General features: G+C 35.7%; 1 protein-coding gene across 9 annotated transcripts in view; it reads right to left on the bottom strand.

Annotated features, from left to right (window-relative positions):
- The window catches only part of QKI (QKI, KH domain containing RNA binding), a 161,956-nt gene extending 141,921 nt beyond the window's left edge, over positions 1-20,035 (bottom strand). For 5 of the 9 annotated variants that reach the window (XR_012378647.1, XM_025866588.2, XM_073894206.1 and 2 more), the window contains exon 1: positions 19,433-19,460. Coding sequence is in view for 7 of the 9 variants with exons in the window: in XM_025866588.2 (XP_025722373.2) it covers positions 19,433-19,445 (13 nt within the window). In the remaining 2 variants the exon portion in view is untranslated. Of the gene's footprint in view, positions 1-19,432 lie in introns of all 9 variants that reach the window. The other 4 variants (XM_073894200.1, XM_073894201.1, XM_073894205.1 and 1 more) reach the window with 2 other exon arrangements.
- Between the last annotated feature and the right edge of the window lie 502 nt (positions 20,036-20,537).

Here is a 20,537-nt window from a genome sequence, read left to right as displayed (position 1 = left end):
TCAGAATATCAAGACTTAACAAAAAGTGAACCAACTTTCAGAGTATCAGTATTAAATGGAACAAGCTTTGAAAGAAACTTAACATACTTCCTGCATTCTGAGTATGTTGTATTTTTTCTCTTATGAAAAGAATGACAATGTCAAATAAAGCAAGCTATTGACACAATCACCAGACCATCACCTTTCTCACAACTATAGTTACAGTTGCTCAAGAAAAACTCCAAGTCTCCAGGTCTTTGTGCAGAACTAACTTAATAACAGTTCACAAGTCAGAGAACATTTTACTTTTTAAAAAAATTACCAAGCAGCTGACTACAAAATTATAAATAATAATCTATGACAAAGAAAGAAAGAAACTGCTGAAAATGCGATCTTTGATAAAAACTGTTGGAATACCTCAGTCTGCCTTCATTTCATCTATAAAATGGAATCTGTAAAGATTAAATGAGGTAACGAATATATGTTTATAAAAAGTGCCTGATACACAAACTTAAGTATGTTCATATCATCATTACTAATGATAATTGTGATATAAAATCATGTATTCTGGAAATGCTGTTAACTTGACAGATATGTCTGAAAGATAGTAACTGCTGATTTAATGAGTATCTGTTACTACACTCTGTTCTTTTCCCAGACTCTAGAGGCATAAAAGGCACAGAGAAAAGGCATCTACCAACAAACACTCTTTGCAAATGACTTCTCACATGTAAACTCATCATACATGGCAAAGTGGAGGTAGGAAGTAACAAAAGATACAGCTGAATTTTTCCAACTCACTTTTACTAAGCACCTCCTCAAACAGTCAACCACGTCTTCCAGAAAAGCTTACACACTACTCAAATACAAATGCCACAGTACGTTCAGCTTATTAAAAATGACTCTTAAATACTTGGAGCAGACATTCTCTACAGCACTTTCCCAGAACACACTTTAAAAAGGTTAAGAGCTCTTTGCATCAGGATCTGACCTGTTTTGGTTTAACCATTTTTCCAGAGTTTAAGATTACTTTAACCTCAAATGAGTAATTTGGGGGAAGAAAAATTGGGCAAACAGTTTGGCCTGTAAATATATATTTGCATAACTATAATTTAATAACTTAAAATAGGTGTCACCTTTATCACAATAGTAGATTTGGATGTGAATTTAAACATATCACCAAAAAACCCTTTTAAAAAAGTAAACTCCCACCAGTAACTATGGAATTTGAAATTTAGTATCAGCTTATAAACAACTAATTACAGCCATCTTGCTACAGAAAAGTGGTAATTTTAATGAAATAAGTACTATATATGTATGTGTATACACATATACTACTTTTATCAATAAAATTATGTAGGAATTATACACACGTTATACTCATATATGTGTATAACATATAAAACATTAAATATATTACTAAAATAGATAAATACTTACACATGTATGTGATTCATAGATACTCCATATACCTTATTCTAACTTCATCTTGTATGTTAAAATTTTTAGTTTTTTTCCTGAAGTTGAAAATGTAGCTTTCCACATACTGATTTACTGGATCAGGAACATTAGAGTTAAAATAATTATACTGTATCTCATAAAGGCCTAGCTTAAAGAATATTTATCTTTAGGCTCTATCTCTGAATTCTAAGCTTGCCACAGCCTACCTAAGCCAAATTGTATCAGTGATAAGAAAATAGAGGTATTGAGTGACTTTTTTTTTAAAGATTTTTATTTATTTGAGAGAGAGAGACACAGCGAGAGAGGGAACACAAGTAGGGGGAGCGGGAGAGGGAGCAGCAGACTTCCCGCCAAGCAAGGAGTCCGATGTGGGACTTGATCCCAGGACCCTGGGACCATGACCCGAGCCGAAGGCAGATGCTTAACGACTGAGCCACCCAGGTGCCCAAGATTTAAGTATTTATTTATTTGAGGGAGAAACAGAGCACGAGCAGGGAGAGGAGCAGGGCCAGAGGGACAAGCAGACTCTGGGCTGAGTGCGGAGCCCCAAGCAGGGCTCAATCTCAGGACCCTGAGAGATCATGACCTGAACGGAAATCAAGAGTCAGGCGCTTAACCAACTGAGCCACCCAGGCACCCCTAGAGGTGTTGATTTATTTTGAACTTTGTAAATGTCAGAGATGGCTAAGCATTCTAATTTATCTTCAACATCACATGGAGGCTTACTTCTCATATGGATGTATCATAATCAGTCTAGCAATTAAAGTAACTTAAATGAAAGTACTTTAATGACAACCAGAACTTTTTTCAACAAGAAGTAATACTATTTCTTGCAGGTTTTCATACATTCAGTCTCATGTGCACAACCTCAATAAACTGTTTCCTAAATCCAGAGAATGTGTACAACTTTTTTCTTCCTTCTATTCTTGCTTTTTCCAACCATCAAATATTAAATTCCCACATTTACTTCAAAATTAAACATTTCTATTATTCTGTACTTAACAGACTTACCACAGCTATACTCTTATTAAATTTTCTAGGTAGCATGGTACGTTATATAATTTATTAACCAGGATTATGTATCCAAGTAAAATCTAATAACCTCCTAGAAGTAATCCTCCATTACCTTAGAACCCAATAGTTTCAGGACGTATACTAAAAAATATTATTTTTATATTTTACATTAGCATTTTTCATTTTAAATATTTACCAACCTTCGAATAGGTCTCACATTCCAACAGTCACACATAATTCTCTTAATTTGGACACAGATATCTGTTAACAAATGTATGTACCATGGGAAGAAAGTGTACTCCAAAATGCATGGTACAATATACCAAAATTCAGGATTAAACACTCTGAATACTGTATGTTGAATCAAGGGTTAGGTTACTCTAAGAAATGACAAGCATTAGTCACCTAGAGTAAAAACTGACAAGGCCCAGATTTCCCATAATAGGAACTCTACCATTGTGTTTAAGTTTTATAATAGAAACTGTTTAAACACAATATAAACCAGTTAAGACTGATAGTTTATGTGACATTCTACCAACTGAATGTTACTTATAAACCCGGAGTATTCTGCATCCTTTAAGACTGTAGTTCATCATACAAATGGCAGAAACATAAATTACACAGCATATCACCATAAATGTAGTAAATGGATTTCAATTCATTAGGCAAATCATGTGCTGAAATATAAAGTCAGCAATGTTTTAGATATTTAATGAAATATAAAAATTTATATGGTTAAGGCTTTAACGTACAAAGCGTAAGCAACTTTAAAACAACCATCTTTTAGCTCTTAAATAGAATGTTCAAGTGTCATTCATCTGAACTAAGCAGGCCAAGCAAAATATCCTGTGATTCCTATGTTCTCCTCAATGTCGAAATGGGTGGATAAATTTAAAGCCTGTTCCCTCAAGAGTTGCTTTATAGGCAATTTTCTCCCAGTATCAAGGTCTGCAATTTCCATTTGGCTGCCAGTTTGCGATTAAATTCATCACCTTTATTATAAAAATGTGCTTTACTCCACGGCCTGCTGCACAAGAACTGTAAGAAAAACATTTTTCACTGCTAACGGCAAAAACATTCTAAGACAACCACCACATCCACTCAGACATTAGCTTCCTCAACCTGATGTAGTAGCCTACATCACTCACAGGAGAAACTTAACAATTTTGTAACTCACAGAACCTAATTTTTGGATAAAATGCAACCAATCTTGTAATTTTTATATTCAGTGTTACTGTGAATGAATCAACCACAAGAAGTCAACATAGGGAATATTTCCAAATTTCAATAAAATGACAAAATAATTTTTAAGTGTTAGATAATTAAGTATCCATCTTCTTTAAAAGTTCATGATTTGCTTTGCAGCTTAACTTTCACTATCTGGGCAAACAGCCAATGGTCAAAAATAATTATAAGATATACAGATAGATAATGTTTATACTTATATAACCCTTCTACCTAACTCTACCTTCTCAGTAAGTCACAATATAAGGTTTGGAGGTAAAAGAAAGTCAGGAAAAAAAACAGTATTTCCCAAATAAAGTCATTAAAGCTAGTCACCATGACATAATTAAGAACACAATATTACTCTTTATAAGATTTAGATTTTTTCAAGATTATCTATAAAATTAACATTTACTTTTACAAACTTGGCTTTTATGCCAAAAACTCAGAAATCTCTTAGTCCAGTGAACGTGATAGTATCCATTTTAGAATTTATGGGGGGGGGGAGAGAACTAAATTTCACATTAAATGAAGCCTATAATCAAAGGAATTATCAGGTTATTTAATATGTGAACCTCCAAGAAATTTCCATCTACCTGCTAGAAAATGGTGTGATCCCTTCCATCTTAACCTGTGTCTGCCTCTGTCACAGTAGTTAAAGCACTATACTGCAGTTTCTTATTTCATTTCTCTCTCCATACATGGCTCCTTAAGTACTGGACTATGCCTTAATTAATTTTTGTATCCACAGCACCCAGGAAAGTGCTAGAAAAAGTGCTAGAGAAAGTGCTAAAAAAAAAAAAAAAGTTTGCTGAAAACTAAGTTTATAGCAGGAGTCAACATCAGTTTTGCTAAAACTACACAAGTCATAACCCATTAATTCTATAGTATTAGTCACAACCAACACTTTTTAAATGACACAGAATGGGGGGGACACATGGGTGGCTCAGTCAGTTAAGCGTCCAACTCCTGGACTGTGGCTCAGGTCATGACTTCGGGATTGTGAGATCGAGCCCCGCATCAGGCTCCCCACTCAGCGAGGAGTCGGCTTGAGCTTGAGATTCTCTCTCTTCCTCACCCTCTGCCCCTCCACCATGCGCACGTGTGCACACGCTTTCTCTAAAATAAATTTTTAAGATACAGAAATGACATAGATATTGGGAAAACAGATTACACTGTAACAGAGACAAAACACAAATATTATTTCATGAAGCTTTCATTTTAGCTGTTTAGTTATATGAATATGTGCATAACAAAATATTTCTCTTTATAGGTAGCATTCTAAAAATTTGATACATACCATTTTTGCCCACATTCATATCATTTTTCTAGTTTACACTCAGGATATATGTACTTGTTATTCAATAAATAACAGTATTAACAATCAAAGAGACTCTTGGTTAACAAAATCAAAGATTTCACTTTGAGATTCCTCTTAATTATTACTTACTTGCTCCAGTGCTTTAAACATCCACAGATAAAGTGACTAAAAATTTTGTATATTCAAATTTGAACAACTTGACACACATCTGCAGTACCATGTGGCATATCTTATATATGTTAGGTATATTTTAATAAGAAAATCAATGGTGTTAGTCCTTGAATAAAAATGAAACGTGAAAAATAAGACTCTCAATGTCCCTTACTACCCAGTAAAATAAATACATTTTTCTATAACCTAAAAACAAACTTAGGATTTTCTAACTCAGATCTTACTTTCACCCTTCCTAATTACTGTCATTCTCTTACAGGATCCACTTATCTTCTACTCTCTTCCCCTTTTCATTTTTCTTTTATTCAGGATTCATGAAACAACAACATAAAATGCTTTTTGCAGATACCTCCCCTAAATTTATCACCCTTCAAAATTTAGATAAGCTTACACTAGCCTATGAAACAACCTGTACAGGACATCACCACATACAAGTCTAAATACTAAGTCTAGCAATGACAGAGAATCTGAACTGAGTATTTAGAAGACACTAAGTGGCTTTCTCATTTTCCCTTAAGTTTACCTGAGACTTTTATCCCATTATTTTAGGGCAAATAACCTAGATCTACAAGGGGGAAAATAGAGAGCTTACTCTAACTAATGACTTTAAAATACTGTATAAAATACAGACAGTGTAAGTTCCTTTGCTATGTACACTAAATTGTATCTAGACCCAGAGTCAGCTGGCTGGAAAATGAACCCAGGAGGGCCTTTTGTGTTTAACATCAGTTTAATGACAATATCCTGTATGCATTATTTTTTTTTTCTTTTTTTTAATCTTAATTTTATTCTTATTTACAGGAAAAGTTAAAAAAACCACCCTGGGTAGAGGGGCACCTGGGAGGCTCGGTTGGTTAAGCGTATGACTCTTGATTTTGGCTCAGGTCACGATCTCAGGGTTATGAGATTGAGCCCTGTGTCAGGCTCTGCACTGGGCATGGAGCCTGCTTAAGATGCTCTCTCTCTCTCTCCCCCCTCCTCTCCCTCTCTCAAAAAAAAAAAAAAAAAAAAAAATCCCTAGGTAGATATTTCAAGTATTGAAACAAAATTTAAAATAATTTAGACTACTCACTTTAGAAGGTAGTCACAATACACCAATCATCAGTCATAACATCATTCCCCATAGAGGGGATCAGGCCCAAAGATATTCTCTGACTGGCTAATAATACCACTTACAGACATATTTCTGTCACAAGCGCCAAAGCAACTACCATTCCTGAAGCCAGCAGTTTCTAATTTGTAAAACCTCATACCCTCTGTAAATGAACTACACTTAGATATGTAACAAAAAGATGGAACTGTGATCACTGAGATCCATTCCAACTTCAAATCTCTGAATTATAGGTTCTTCTTTGAACTAGAAATTAATGAAAATCTGTTGGGCCTTCCAGATGAAATGCTATTATTCTACCATCCACCCTTACACTTACCCTTCTTTAAAGACTGCTAATTATAAATGTCATCAAAACTTCATTTTATAGTACGAATGAGTAATTGCTGTAACAACAAAAAGAGAGCTGATATCCTACAGATTAAAATCTAACAGAAAAAACTCATCTAATTACTGACTTACAGATCTTACAAAACTACTATATCACTGCATCTCAATGTTTATTGAACAATCTAACAAAGATAAGTATTTTTCTGTTCAAAACTCCTCTTGACCTAACAATTCACTAGTTCCCAACTTAAAAATATTAGACTTAAACCAGGCATACATTAAAACAGTCAACATTTCTCCGTGCATTACCTATTTTAAAGTATTTTTAAATTTTACAATTAAGTTGTCAGAATTGTTAATTTTCTTTCATTTAGAAAATTATTTAAAAATAGCAAGTCTAAATTTTTATTTAAATAACACTTTGAATTAAACAAAATTCACTATAGAAACCATTTGCTGCGATTGTTATATAAAGTCAAAAAGGATGCTTTTTCTTGCTTCCTTTTAGATGGAATTTGAAATAATCCCAAACTAAATGAAATTTAACTATCTTTTTCAGAGAGTACTTTGATCTGACTTGAGACAGTATTCTCAGCCAAAAATTAAGATTCCCAAACAATTATTATTTAAACCCTCTTCTCCCTCGGATCCACAGTCTTTATAATCCTCTAATATTTACCATAATGTATCCTCAGACCACTAGTTCCAAAAAGAAAAGAAAGAAAAAAGGCATTCCTTTACCAAGTAATTTCAGAAAATGCTCATTTAAACCAAGTCAGCTTCCTTTAGCAGCTCCTGGATATTTAACATGTCGCCACATGTTGAATTCACAAAAGAATATGCAGCATTTCTTTGACTACTTTTATTCTCAGACTACCTCAGGAGGCCAGTATTACATGGAACACACTTTGCAAACACTTCCCCTATAGCCTCCCTCAATTCAGAGTTAAATTAGCAGATCTTCAATCTCTCCCATCCAATATAAGATTGTTAGGTCTTTCAAGCCATTAGAGCAAAAGCAAATGGAGAGAAAGATGAAGGGCAAGCCTCTGGCAAAAACCCATGCCATACATACAGGACAAGATATGCTAGCAACTCATCTATAGTTTAGAGCTTGGACTCACCAGTTCTACAAATCACACACTCACTAATTCCAGATAAACTTCCTTCCTCCAGTCACCTAAACCCAACACAATCACCAAAAGACACACAGAGAAAAGAACTATCATAAAAAGAGTGAGTTAAGTATATCCAAACAAAATAGAAAGCCAAACTAAGCATGCACAGGTTAAAAAAAATTAAAAAATAGAAGTTAAGAGGCAAAATACTGGGGTGGGGTAAGGTGGGGAGCAAGTCCAGAAAGTCTAAAAATATGCAATAAGCAGAGCAATCTATCAATGAATCCATACTAAAGAGAAATATGGAGGCAGATAAAAGGGAAAAAAACTAAGATGTAAAAAGAAAAGCCTTAAATGGGTCTCCCATTATCAACAGGATGAAATCTTTTTCCAGGAATTTAAAGCTTTCTACAGAAGAGATCTAGAATAATTTACTCCTTTCTCCTACCCAGAATGTCCTCACGTTCAAGGAGAGTGTTCCCTGCCTCTTAGAATACTACCGCTACTCCCTTACCGTTTCTCCACTTGAATCCTATCTATCCTGGAAGAGCCAGGTGAAATTTTACCTCTTTTCCTGAAACATTCCGTATCTCCCCAGCCTAACGTGATCTTAGCTCCAGGCTTTCAACCTTTCTTGGTTATATTCCCTTATATTACTTTCTTTTTATACTATCTACCCTATTACTCAGACAACCTGAAGGTAAGGAATGAATTTGAAGCTCTGTTGCAGACCTCATACGTTACACATAACATGCACTCAAATTTACTGGTGTGAATAGAATAAAAAATTTCAAATTAATATGTCAGGTCATTAAGAAATAAGCAAAATATGCAACTCTGACATTACTCAAGAATTAAATGTCACATAACAGTAATCACTTTCTACTGTACCAGGATGCAGTATAAAATGATTTCCAATTAACTACATTGCAAAAATAAGAGAGCTTGGTATTCACAGGGCCATTACAATCTTTAGTAACCTAAGGCTTTTTAAACAGTGAGTAATCAGGTTCTAAAAACATTTGATATTATCACACAAGCTTACTGAAAACAAAGTGATAGGTCGAACACTTAAGTAAATTATAATATACCTCTATAAGATGAACTATGTTAACATAAAACTATATTGCCAAAGAGTATGAAATGGCAGGGGAACATGCTCCTGATGTAATTTACTTAAACACAAACAGATGACACTACAGTAGGATCACAATTGTGTTTTATCCATAAATCGAGAAGGGGGAAAAAAGTCTAGAAAAGAATTTGCCAAGATGTTAAGAGTGATTATCACTGAATTCTGGGTAATTTTTACTTTTGAATTGGTACATTTTAGTTCTTTTCCATAAGATGAAGAATACTTGCTGTAAGAATAAAATCTATGTGTTTAATTCCTTGTTAACATATATTACGATGATTACTAGAATGAAGAAATCTATGCTTCTCATATACTCTGACTATAAGAAACAATTTTTAAAATGTATACACAAAACGGGCCACAGGGAAAAACTTTCCCTGAAAAATAATACATGGCATTGAGGTTCAAAGACAATATGCTAGGACACCTCTCTGCCCTCACCACCACCTTTCCCAGGGCTCAGAGACCACAAACCACACTACTGTCAAAGGTGAACTGAAAATGTTTGCATCTTCAATTCTCTACATTTTATGAATAACAAAAAAGAAAAAACACCGGGGAGAAAGAAGTAAAATGCAAGTTATTATCAGTTCTACAAAGGTATTTATCACAGTTGATACCCTCTTCCCTGGTCTTCTACATACAAACACTTCTCTCATGTCTGAGTTCAATGTCAACTGATTAAGGAAGAAAAGTATTTTACAACTGATACAGCAATTAAAAAAAAGCTCGAAATAACAACTTGGAAAATATAATTTAAATGCGTTATTAACCAAAACACATACTTCCATATCATATCTAAGAAGGAACTTAAATAAGCAGTATTTCTTAACAATTGCAAGCTATATTTTAAATATATAATATTTACCTAACTAAAAAATACTGACAAAGAATGCCATAAAGTGAGATAAGATTACCTTTTTATTGCTGATAATTTTTTATTACTATAATAAAACTATAAGCCCCAAAAGAACTTTCTCTTCATATAACATACAGTAGTAAACTATGGCTCAGGGTTTTTTTTTTCTCATTTACATTAGTAAACCAATCAACTGCCTGGTTAAAGACTTTAGAACTGCAAAGAAAACATACAAGTAGAATACTTTCCAACAGACTTGACTCAGTCCTGCACTAAAACAAACAAAAAACCTTCAAACAACTAAGCTGTAAAGGCAGAAACTATATTCCAGAATATTACTATACTCAATGGAATGTCCTAATCCCGTCACATTTTATAGTCAACATCTAACATATGGTCTCTTAAAACAACTGATTTACATGACACTTCTAAATATTAAATTTAATAATTATTACTTCTCATAGTCCTGAGCAACTCTCCTCTTACAATTTAAAGGAAAAAATTTCCTATTCTCGTAAGAGAGTTATTTCTCAACAAATTTTAATCACTAAACACTGTCTTTTGTGTACTAATATCTCCATCTGCTGGAACATAACTTCCTCACTATTAAAAGTTCTTAAGGAGAAAAACTTTTAGTAGAGATTTTGCAACTACTTAGAAATAAAACCTTTTCACTGGTCACCGTCTGAGGCAATTAGCAAACCAACGTTTTACTTCGAGAACCAACCAATAATTAATTAAGAATAAGCATCTATCTGGCTTTCCAACAGTAACAATTTTCAGAATAATAATATATTCCCTGCTGCTGAAATAAAGCTTTACCTAACTACGGCAGGAGAATCATTCTATGACCAGGCTAACCCAGATATTCGTCTGTTTCACTAATGGTGGAAACCAGATGCAGGCCCCCAGCATGTTGCCAAATCAAGTGCATAGCATCACCTATGATGTATAGTTGAACCTATTCAATCCTTTAAACCTAACTTCCCAAGTACTAGATACACAGGGCATAAAAGAACAATTCCAATGATAAGGAAGTTATAGCAGTGCCATAAAAAAGATGGTTCTAAATTAAAAAGACAAAGTCCTAACAACCAGATTCAATGAGTGGGGTCCTGAGTCAGACTCTGGTTTGGACAAGCCAGTTATAAAAAATACTTTGGGGATAACAACAAAAATCTGAATATGGACTGGTTATTACATGAAGTGTAGGACTGACCCATTTTATTCAGTGTGATGCTGTTATATATATATAGGAAGATGTTAGTGTTTAAAGAGATACATAAATACAGAGATGGAATGTCATTAGTTTTCCCTCAAAGAGTTCATTATGACACCCCAAAATAATACAAGCCTTCCACTGGTTCCTTACAAAGCTCAGAATAAAATGTCTGCTGTTCATCCTGGCATTCAAGGCCTACCGTGATAGAGCCCGTACCTAGGCTGCTGGCTCTGCTCATTAACTCTCCTCCGTATTTGCCATTCCAACTAACTTGAGTTTGAACACACTTTCTGAAAATCTTTCAATCTCCCATCACCACTGTTTTGACACTACAGCACTTTCTCTTCTCGTGGAACATCCTCCATCCTCCCATTCACCGCATAAAACCGACCATCTATGAATACCAAGTCAGATTCTACTTCTCAAAAAATATTAGATATTTCAGCTCAAAGGACCTTCTAGACTACCAGAATGCTAGTAGTGAGGGATTCTCATGAACATAACAACTAGTGGATACTCATGTGGATAAATTACCTTTTTCTTTTCTTCTTTCATTCTCTACAAGCTGCCTTGCATACCTCATTGTCCATCCTATCAAAAACCTCAAAGTATCAACAGAAATTAGATGATGCTACCTTACAGTCTGAGAAGTTCTTTTGCATATAATACTCTCCAGCCTCCAAATATTTTAATTTGAAGTTGGCCAGGCGGTTGATAATTCCATTTACATATGAAGAATCCCAGGTTGAGAGAGATTAGATATCTTGTCCAAGATCACCAAACTAGTTAACTGCAAACTCTTGATTAGATCTCAGGTCTACTACTCAAAGAATTCTTACTACTTGCAACATGGTCTCATTAGTATATGGACAGAAACACAAATTCATTTTTATCTTTATGATGGCTCACACGTTCATACATGCATACATATGCACACTTATTATACAGTTGACACCTGAATACCTGTCATAACAACTGGAGCATCACTGCAACAGTCAATTTCCAAATAACTGACATTTGGCTTTCGGGTGAAATTTTATTTCTTAAAAAATTAATTTACCTACCATGTAACAATTCTCTCAGAGTGATACAATTACTGTAACACAGCAAGCAAGGGATTGTGGTTTATACTTATTTTCAAATATACTTGAAAGACTCAGTTGATGCTTCAAATATGGGTATCAGGAACGGGATGCAGTGACTACCTAGTGCAGCTCCCATTTCCATTTAATTCATCATCATCCACCTCCTGACAGGTACTCTTCAGAGTTGGTAGCGATGCTGTGAACCACCCTATGCTAATGTAAAAGTGAACCAAGGGTATATTCCTGCCTTGAATCACCTAGCAATAGTAAACCTTTATATTAAATCTTCCGGTCAGAAATGTTAGGTTTCCTCTTGAGCGGTTATTAAAAATAGTAACTGCAGTAATAATACCAACAATATTAAAAATACACACTAGCTTTGTACCCTTAAAGAGTTAAGGCTCTATCCTATGGTTATTAAGCTTAAGTAAGGGCGCCTGGGTGGCTCAGTCAGTTAAGTGTCTGCCTTCGGCTCAGGGCATCATCTCAGGGGCCTGGGATCGAGTCCCGCATCGGGCTCTCCGCTCAGCGGGGAGTCTGCTTCTCCCTCTCACTCTCCCTCTCCCTCTATGCTCTGTCTCTCAAATAAATAAAATCTTTACCAAAAAAAAAGAAAGTTTAAGTAAATGAATGAAACCCTCTAAACACTTTTACTTTCTCACTTTTAGCCTATCTCAATTTTACCTTCAAAAAAAAATTCTAGCTCCAAGAATTTGACCAGTATTTGCCCAAGTCCAACATATTACAGAATTAACACTACTCCCATTTACTTTTTTCTTCTTCATGTTCACAACCTAAGACAGCACAGCCAACTTTTTAACACATGGAACTATTCTGGGTTTTTCTTCTCTAGTTCCACTTATAGAGTGACACATTCACCAAAAAGAAGGTAGAACTGAGGGTCTGGCTCCAACTCTGATACTACCTTGCCTTGTGATGTGGACAAGTCACAACCTCTCCAGAGCTCAGTTGTTTTTGCGCCTATAAGAGAAAGATTTCCCTTGATTCCCAGGTCCCTTGCAGTTCTGAAATTCCATGATCTTTTGATATTATTTTAGTTTTCCCTACACTAAACTGCATCCAAGAAATGTTTTCCATTTTCCTAGTTTTTTCCATCTATACATCTCCTCAAATGCCCTTGGGAAAACCATTCTGAGTCCCCATAAATCATGACAATAAGAGTTAATGAAGAAAGATTTCAAATAAAAATTTTGTAAAACTTTGCTTTTTAAAATCAGCACTTTCCTAGTACTCTTAAATGTTAATAAATATATATACATGTGTTACATATCTTTATTAAATTTTTCTATAGATTTTAAACTCTTAAGTTAGATTAAAAGCCAAAAGTTCCCCAATAATCTCACTGACCAGGTGATCGTGCCCAATCTTTACAACAACTTGTCCCGCATGAAAGCCAAAAGCAAGGTGTTTACTTAGGACCTGCTAATAAGACCCTTTTTCACTGTTAATACATAATCATTTCAATCCTGGGACCAAGCAGGTATTTCATTACTTCGAAAACCGTCCTTGTTCTAGAAATTCACCAGCCCCAACACCCACTCTTCTCAAGGATTCAAGGCCAGCTCACCTTCACTGCATGTCTCCCTTTACATACATGTGTGCCTACATGTGTGTACACACACAAGCCCTTTCCTTACTACCATGGCCATATAACATGAGACCGCTTTATGGATTTAACTACATTTTGATGTTTTTTTCTGACACTTCAGTAGTACCCTTGAAAAGCATCCAAACTGACAAATTATGCTTTATCATAAATAATGTGATAGAAATGTTACAAAAGATTCATTTCACAAGTCACAAAATTTAGTTTAATAAAACACGTACGTTAGAATCAATATACAGGGCAACATTATGAACATAAAATTTTGTTTATTTTGCTAGACTTGATAGGATTTCTGGAATTTCAAACTAGAGTTGCTACTTCAGGAAACTGAAGAAATGATGAAACCACCAAGCACAATCATTTGCTTGTTAATTACAAGAATTCTGGATAAATCACTTATCTTCTGCAAGCTATATATTTGTTAAAAAATTCATGACAGATTTACTTTAAAACACTGTTAGGGCTAAAGCAGAAAAGCACACTGCTTTTAAGAGGGTTAAGTTTCAGTTAGCTAAAAACTTTTCTCAGGTCTACCAATCCGTAAGCAGAGAGAAGCTGTCACTGCCCATATCTCAGCTCTTAAAAAGTTTTGGCATTTATGGGATTATGTAGGTAAACCTTTTCTCTAGTCAATTACCTATAAAAGTCAACATTCAGCTGATATGTAGGTCTTGTACTCTGTAGAACACAGTAAGTATATGGGAAAGATTCCAGGTCCCTAAGTGCTGCTTTGATGTGTTCAGGATAAATAAGGATTATATGAATGGTTTTAGTTGAAAAGAAAGCTGAGTATAAACATATGTGGCAGTAACACAAATAGCAATTTTTTAAACAGGTGTTTCTTTAAGCTAATTTGAAAGTGCCAAAACTTTTAAGGGCTGAGATGGTCACTGACAGCTTCTCTCTGCTTAAGGACTGATAATACTTTGTACAAAGGACTGGCTGAAAACTATTGCCCAAGTAAAGCAATTTTATCTTTCTAGTTCTCATTCACACCAAAGGTACTAAAGCAAAACGAAGATAAAAGCTTCTTGAGAGGAGCGCCTGGGTGGCTCATTCCTTAAGAGTCTGCCTTCAGCTCAGGTCATTGGGATGGAGCCTGGCATCAGGCTCCCTGCTCAGCGGAAAGCCTGCTTCCCCCTCTCCCACTCCCCCTGCTTGTGTTCCTGCTCTCGCTCGCTCTCTCTCTCTCTCTCTCTCTCTGTCAAATAAATAAATAATAAATAAAAAGCTTCTTGAGAACAGGCATTGCAAATGACATTGTAAGATTTCTAAAAAAAATCACTTAAAAGTACGTGTACTTTTTTTGTAATTTCCCAAAACTATCACAAATTATAATTGGCCTAATCCCATACTTCAGAGAAAATAGAAATCAAGAGGATAACAATGTCCACCTATTTATTAATTCAACAAACATCTGATAGTGTACGTGTGCCAGGCTATGAGATGGGCACTTTCAAGGAACTAGTTCTAATAAGGATAGGCAGACAAAAAGAGATAGTATTGCAACATGAAGTATGATGATAACTACACAGACAGTAGTACCTAACACACACTGGATTGTATTTACAGTCAACTTTCATAGCACAGTCACACTAACAAAACAAAATGCATTCACAATGAAAAAAAGTTTAATGCCACGTTTGCTTTCTACTAAATGAAAAAAGCCGTAAAAATCTTACTTGGACATCAAACAACATAGGTATTTTGGGCCCCAAAACTGAAATGCCAATTTTTAAAAGGAGTATAAACATGCCCTAAAAAAAGCATTCCCATAAAGGGAAAAATACATTGTCTTGATGTCAAAAAAAAAAAAAAAAAAAAGAGAAGGATCAGAAAAAATAATGAAGTCCCGTCAATCACAAAAATAAAAAGTCGGTACATAATATAATTCTAACTTCTTGGCATAGGTTTCTTTACTATCCTGATCCCTTGGCCCTAACACAGATCCTTGGATATTTTCATAATAGTTGACATACCAACGACAGAAAGTTGCTCAGGGAACTCTGTCACTTAGATTATCAAACGAATAAAACTCAAAAGAGGCATAGCGTTTTCCATCTCCAACAAAAACAAGTTTTACTTATAACTGCACCATCATAAACCAAATTGTATTAACTATAATAAATTTCCCAAGTAAATTAAAAGATGTTCCAGTCAGAGTAAAAAAAAGCTGTCCCTATGATCACACTGGTGTAATTCTCTTAAGGGCCAAAAAAGGTCAAAGAACAAACAAAAAGCTTACATATCTAAATATACTGACTTCAAAAAAGGTGCCCAATAAAGGCAGGGTGTATGGGTGTGGGTGTGTGTTGGGGGAGGAAGGGAGCACACTTGTCTTTTGTCACAGGCATCTATTTCCCTTTAAAAAGTAAACAAAAAGCCATGTTTTCTTATGAAAAACTGATGCACTTTGCAATCAGCTTCAGGACAGTGACAAGTGGGGGGATAATAACAAACATAATGTATACAAAACATTAAAAAAAACAAATTAACTTGTATTCACTTTATATTCTCAAAGCCATTTAAGAAAAGGTGCTCATACCAAACACACTAGCAAAGGCAATTAAGCAAAGAGACCTACTTCTATTAATTCAATTACATTATATCCTTGGGAGTACAGCTTTTACTACAAAACACGTAAATTGAATAGAGGTAAGAAAAAGGAATCACCTTCTGCCTCACTGAATGTACATGCATTTTGAATATATATTCTGCCTAAGGGAGACTTAAGCTTCAAAAGTACAGAATGAATGTTGAATAAATGACCTAGGATACAAGTTATCATTTCCGTTATTACCTTACAGAGCTGGTGACACCTCCTGGGTGAGGAGAAAAATAATGGAAGGACAACTGATTATAAACACCCTGTCCTTCTCTCATCACTATTAAGTCAGAGGGCCAGTGTACAACGGCAAAATCTTTCTTCCTAAAGAAAAGATTAATTACCGCAACTTAAGTAAATAAAATCTGTTTGTTACAGAGATTGATTACTGTCAACAAGGCTCCAGAAAAAAAAAAAACCTAAAATTGTAATGAACTTATACAGCAAGTCCTCTCAATACAAATAGCCAATAATTTTTGAAACAAAGCATTTGTAGACAAGATTTCTCCTCTGCAAAAAAATTTTGAAGTGCAAGAAAACCAAAGGTATAAGACATTTTCAATACTGAATGCATAATAAATGGAAATAAACAGTAACATGGAAAAATCTTAACTAGTAAAGCAAGTTTTTATTTAAAATTATTTTTTTGCCCACATTTTTAAGGGAGGGAAAGAAAACTGAGGTCAGAAAGAAAATTAATTATCCCCCCCCAAAGACCGTGAGAAAATGAAAATGCGTTTCTCAAATCAGGAATGCAGAATGCAATCTAACATGTTTGCTCACTTTTTCTGAGCCACACACTAATTTTTCAAGTACTCACAAAAGATTTAGGCTAGCTTTACTTATAAACCATACAATGCATTTTTAATTTTCCCATCATCTTTAACCTCCCTATGCCTAAAAAATGAAAACTCAAAATCTGATTTTAAAATCCCTAGTTCTTTCCTTTCCCCCATCTGAAATTTTTAAGTCTAACTGATTTCATTTGTGGCCTTCTCAATTCTAATTGCAATACTTTATAAAAACAGAATTTGCATTCAAGTACTGTTGTTGCATGAGTTTCTTTTTCATGACAAAGAAAGTCGTTTGTTTTTTTTTTTAAATAAAAAACTTGTAATAACTACTCTTTCCCATGGATGGACCCAGGATTCAGTTTGGAAACCTCTCTCCAGAGAGCAGTTTTAAGACTTTAAAACCTCGGTTTTATGTGTAATCATCTCTAGCCTCAACGAAAGATTCTTAAGTATTGGAAACAACTGAAATTACGTCCTTTATGTGAGTGGTCCAACCTAGAAAGCACTCACAACTTAAAAGAACTGTGAAGACACTTAGAGAATCGTCTGGCAATTCCTACCTACTCCCCTCTCCAGACAAAAAAAATAAATCCAAAAACCAAAAAGAATGTCCGAAGTCAAAATATAAGCTAAAGATTAACTTGGCATGGAATTAAAATGCTCAATCTAAAGCATTCAAGCTTTAATCAACTAAGAAAATCTAGCACACGTAAATCCCAAATTTGTAACTAGCCAAATAAAAGTTCTCAGACTGGCAAGCAAATTTTTTGAAATTTACTTAAAAAAAAATTTAATAGAATTCCTAAATAATCATTCAAAATTTCTAATTATCAGGAAATACATCTACTGTTAAGTCCAGTACCTTAACTTGACTAAATTAGTCATCAACATAAAATTTACAGCTCTATCTAAATTGAAAAAATTTTTCCGCCAATCACATGGAAAAGGAAAATGTAATTCCTAACCACAAACAGAAATCATGATTAATTTGTTTTGGACAGTGACAGGCCACAGAGGGGCAAAGCAAGTTGCCAAATTTTCAGAATTAAATCATCTGGCCCAAAAACACGTGATGCATTTCAAAAACTGTATTTTTCTTAAGTCAAATTAAGTTTATAATAAAGCTAACAATTAGAGGAAGCAGCTTATTCCACACTAAGGAATAGCCCCTTTTCCTGCATGTTTGTACTGGTCTGATAAAAAAAACAATCAAACTTCCTAGTCATTATGCTGTCCATTTTAAACATCCCAGCTACCACACAGAAGCAATCTTTACTTAGGCCGGGAAGTTGAAAAGGCTAAAACTGAAGATAGACCAAGATAAGGGATCGAGTAAACCACGTTAAACGAAAAAAAAAAATTATTTAGAATGTATCATCCTCAGCTAGGGGTCTCCAAGTTTTAAAACGCAAACAGTTGCGATCTCCAACTACAGAGAAATGAACAAAAAACCTGTTAGAGATAATGACCTAAGTGGAATTCTAGATTTGGAAGATTACAAATTATTGAAGCCAACATTAGAAACTTTTTAACAGAGAACTCCAAATTACCAGAGATTTTTAGATCAACATAAAAGTAAAGCGAGAAGCCTTTCACAACGAATCGGAGAAACTCAAATTATGTATGTTTTTAAATAGGATACACAAAGTGAAAATACTTCCAATTTTTTTATAACCTCCTGTCATTTGATTAAACATTTTAATTCAAAGAATGCAACTTTATTTAACCCTAAATATCGTGAGAACACGTTTTCATTTCAATGTCTACGAAGGATTCCTTCTAAACAACTGTACTTAAGAAAAATAACCTTAAAAGAAATTTTTATAAATACTACTAAAACTTTTAATTTTACCAAAATATACCAAGGCAGAAAAAGCATATTTTCGAAATGTAATAAAATTGTTCCCATAATGTTAAAGAATGTGCTCACTGTTCGTAAATATGTTTTCTAGTATAAATACAGTAAGTCCGCGAAATGACACATAAAATGACTTACTGTGATTTAAATTTCAACTAAATTTAATACAGATCAGCTTACTAAGTATGTTACACATTTTGCTCCAAACATTTCTCATGTTAAAAAAAAATAATAATAACTGGCGCCCCTTAGCGCTCACATTTGGAAATACTCAACTTAAGAGTTCCAGCAATTTTTTTTTTTTTTGACATTCCAGAAAGTTTTCTGCCTCCACAATCTTTCAAATGCCAACAAAAATAGCAAAAGCAGAACCCCTTAAAGGGATAGCTCAAGTTTTTTTCTGGAGCAATATGAAATTAAGAGATCTGCTGTTTCAACAGCGGAAAAAGCCCATTCCAATAAACCCTTACTGCTGTTATGTTTAACAAACGTAAGCAAAAGCGAGGACGCAGTAATACCTAACAGTTTCATACTTTTAAAGTCGTTCCTATGACTTTTTTGACAACAAAAGCTCCTGGAATTCTTCTTTAACCACCTTTAATCACGGAGACATTTCCGGCCTTTTGTTCTTCAGTGACATTCCAACTCTCTAAGCTTCAGATTCTTTTTCCCCCAGTTCTAGAGTAAAGATCTCGAAATTCCTGTGAAAAATCTAAAATCCACTGTCAATTCTGTAAGACACAGTTTTCGGCGGCTTCCTTTTCACAGTCCTCCGGTATGGCCTCTAAGAGAAAAATAACTCCTGGCCACTCGATTTTCAAAGTAAGACTTTCTCGTTGGCCGTTTTTGTCCTCTCTAGGCGTTCACAGAAATGCACAGAGCCACTAGAATTTAAGAGTCCAGGGCGCTGCTACAAGAACTCGTTAAATTCCAGAGCCGGCCAAAACTGATCTTCTTGTCATTCTTCGCAGCCCTCAGTTCTCCACCAACAAAGCTTTCCTGCAAACTTTCCGCTCGCTTTTCTCTTCGCCCTTTCCAAGTCTCGACTTCCTGTCCCAGCACGTCGGGCAGCGGCGTCCTCGGGGGAGCTCCCCGCCGAAGTTCTCTCCAGCTCGGGACCACGCTCAGGTCTGTCCTCGCGGTATTTCGCATTCACACCCCCCCCGCCCAAAGCCAAGTTAAACTCCCGAACAGTTCTCGCTTCCCCAAACAAAAGGACAAAAAGTGCTTTCCGCTGTCATTTTGTCCTCGCCTTCGGCTAAATCAGCGTGACTTTCGGTCTCCTAGGGAATCCCTTCCACTTGCCCAGCCCCACGCTACTCCCCTCGAGTACCTCCAGGCTGCACCAACTCCAGAAAAGCAAAAGCCCCACTGGGTCCCCCACTTCGGCAGCCAGCGGCGTCCTCCGGGGGAGACCGCCCCGGGGGCCGGCGTCCTCCAGGCGCCCGCGGGGCGCGGGGCGGGCGAGGCCGGGCTCCTCCCGGGCAGGCCCGCGGAGCTGGGGCCGGCGCGGCTGGGAGCCGGGGGCGCGACAGGGCTCTCGCCCTGCAGCCTTCTCCCGCGCGCAGCGGCCGGGGCGCGGGCGGCGCGAGGCCCGGGGGCCCGGGGACGGGGGGACGGGGG

Source organism: Callorhinus ursinus, unplaced genomic scaffold (assembly GCF_003265705.2).
Source record: "Callorhinus ursinus isolate GAN/ISIS: 27379988/994484 unplaced genomic scaffold, GSC_fseal_2.0 scaffold6, whole genome shotgun sequence".
NCBI lineage: Eukaryota > Metazoa > Chordata > Mammalia > Carnivora > Otariidae > Callorhinus > Callorhinus ursinus.
Note: the sequence above shows the minus strand (reverse complement) of the source record. Positions and strands in the feature narration are given on the sequence as shown.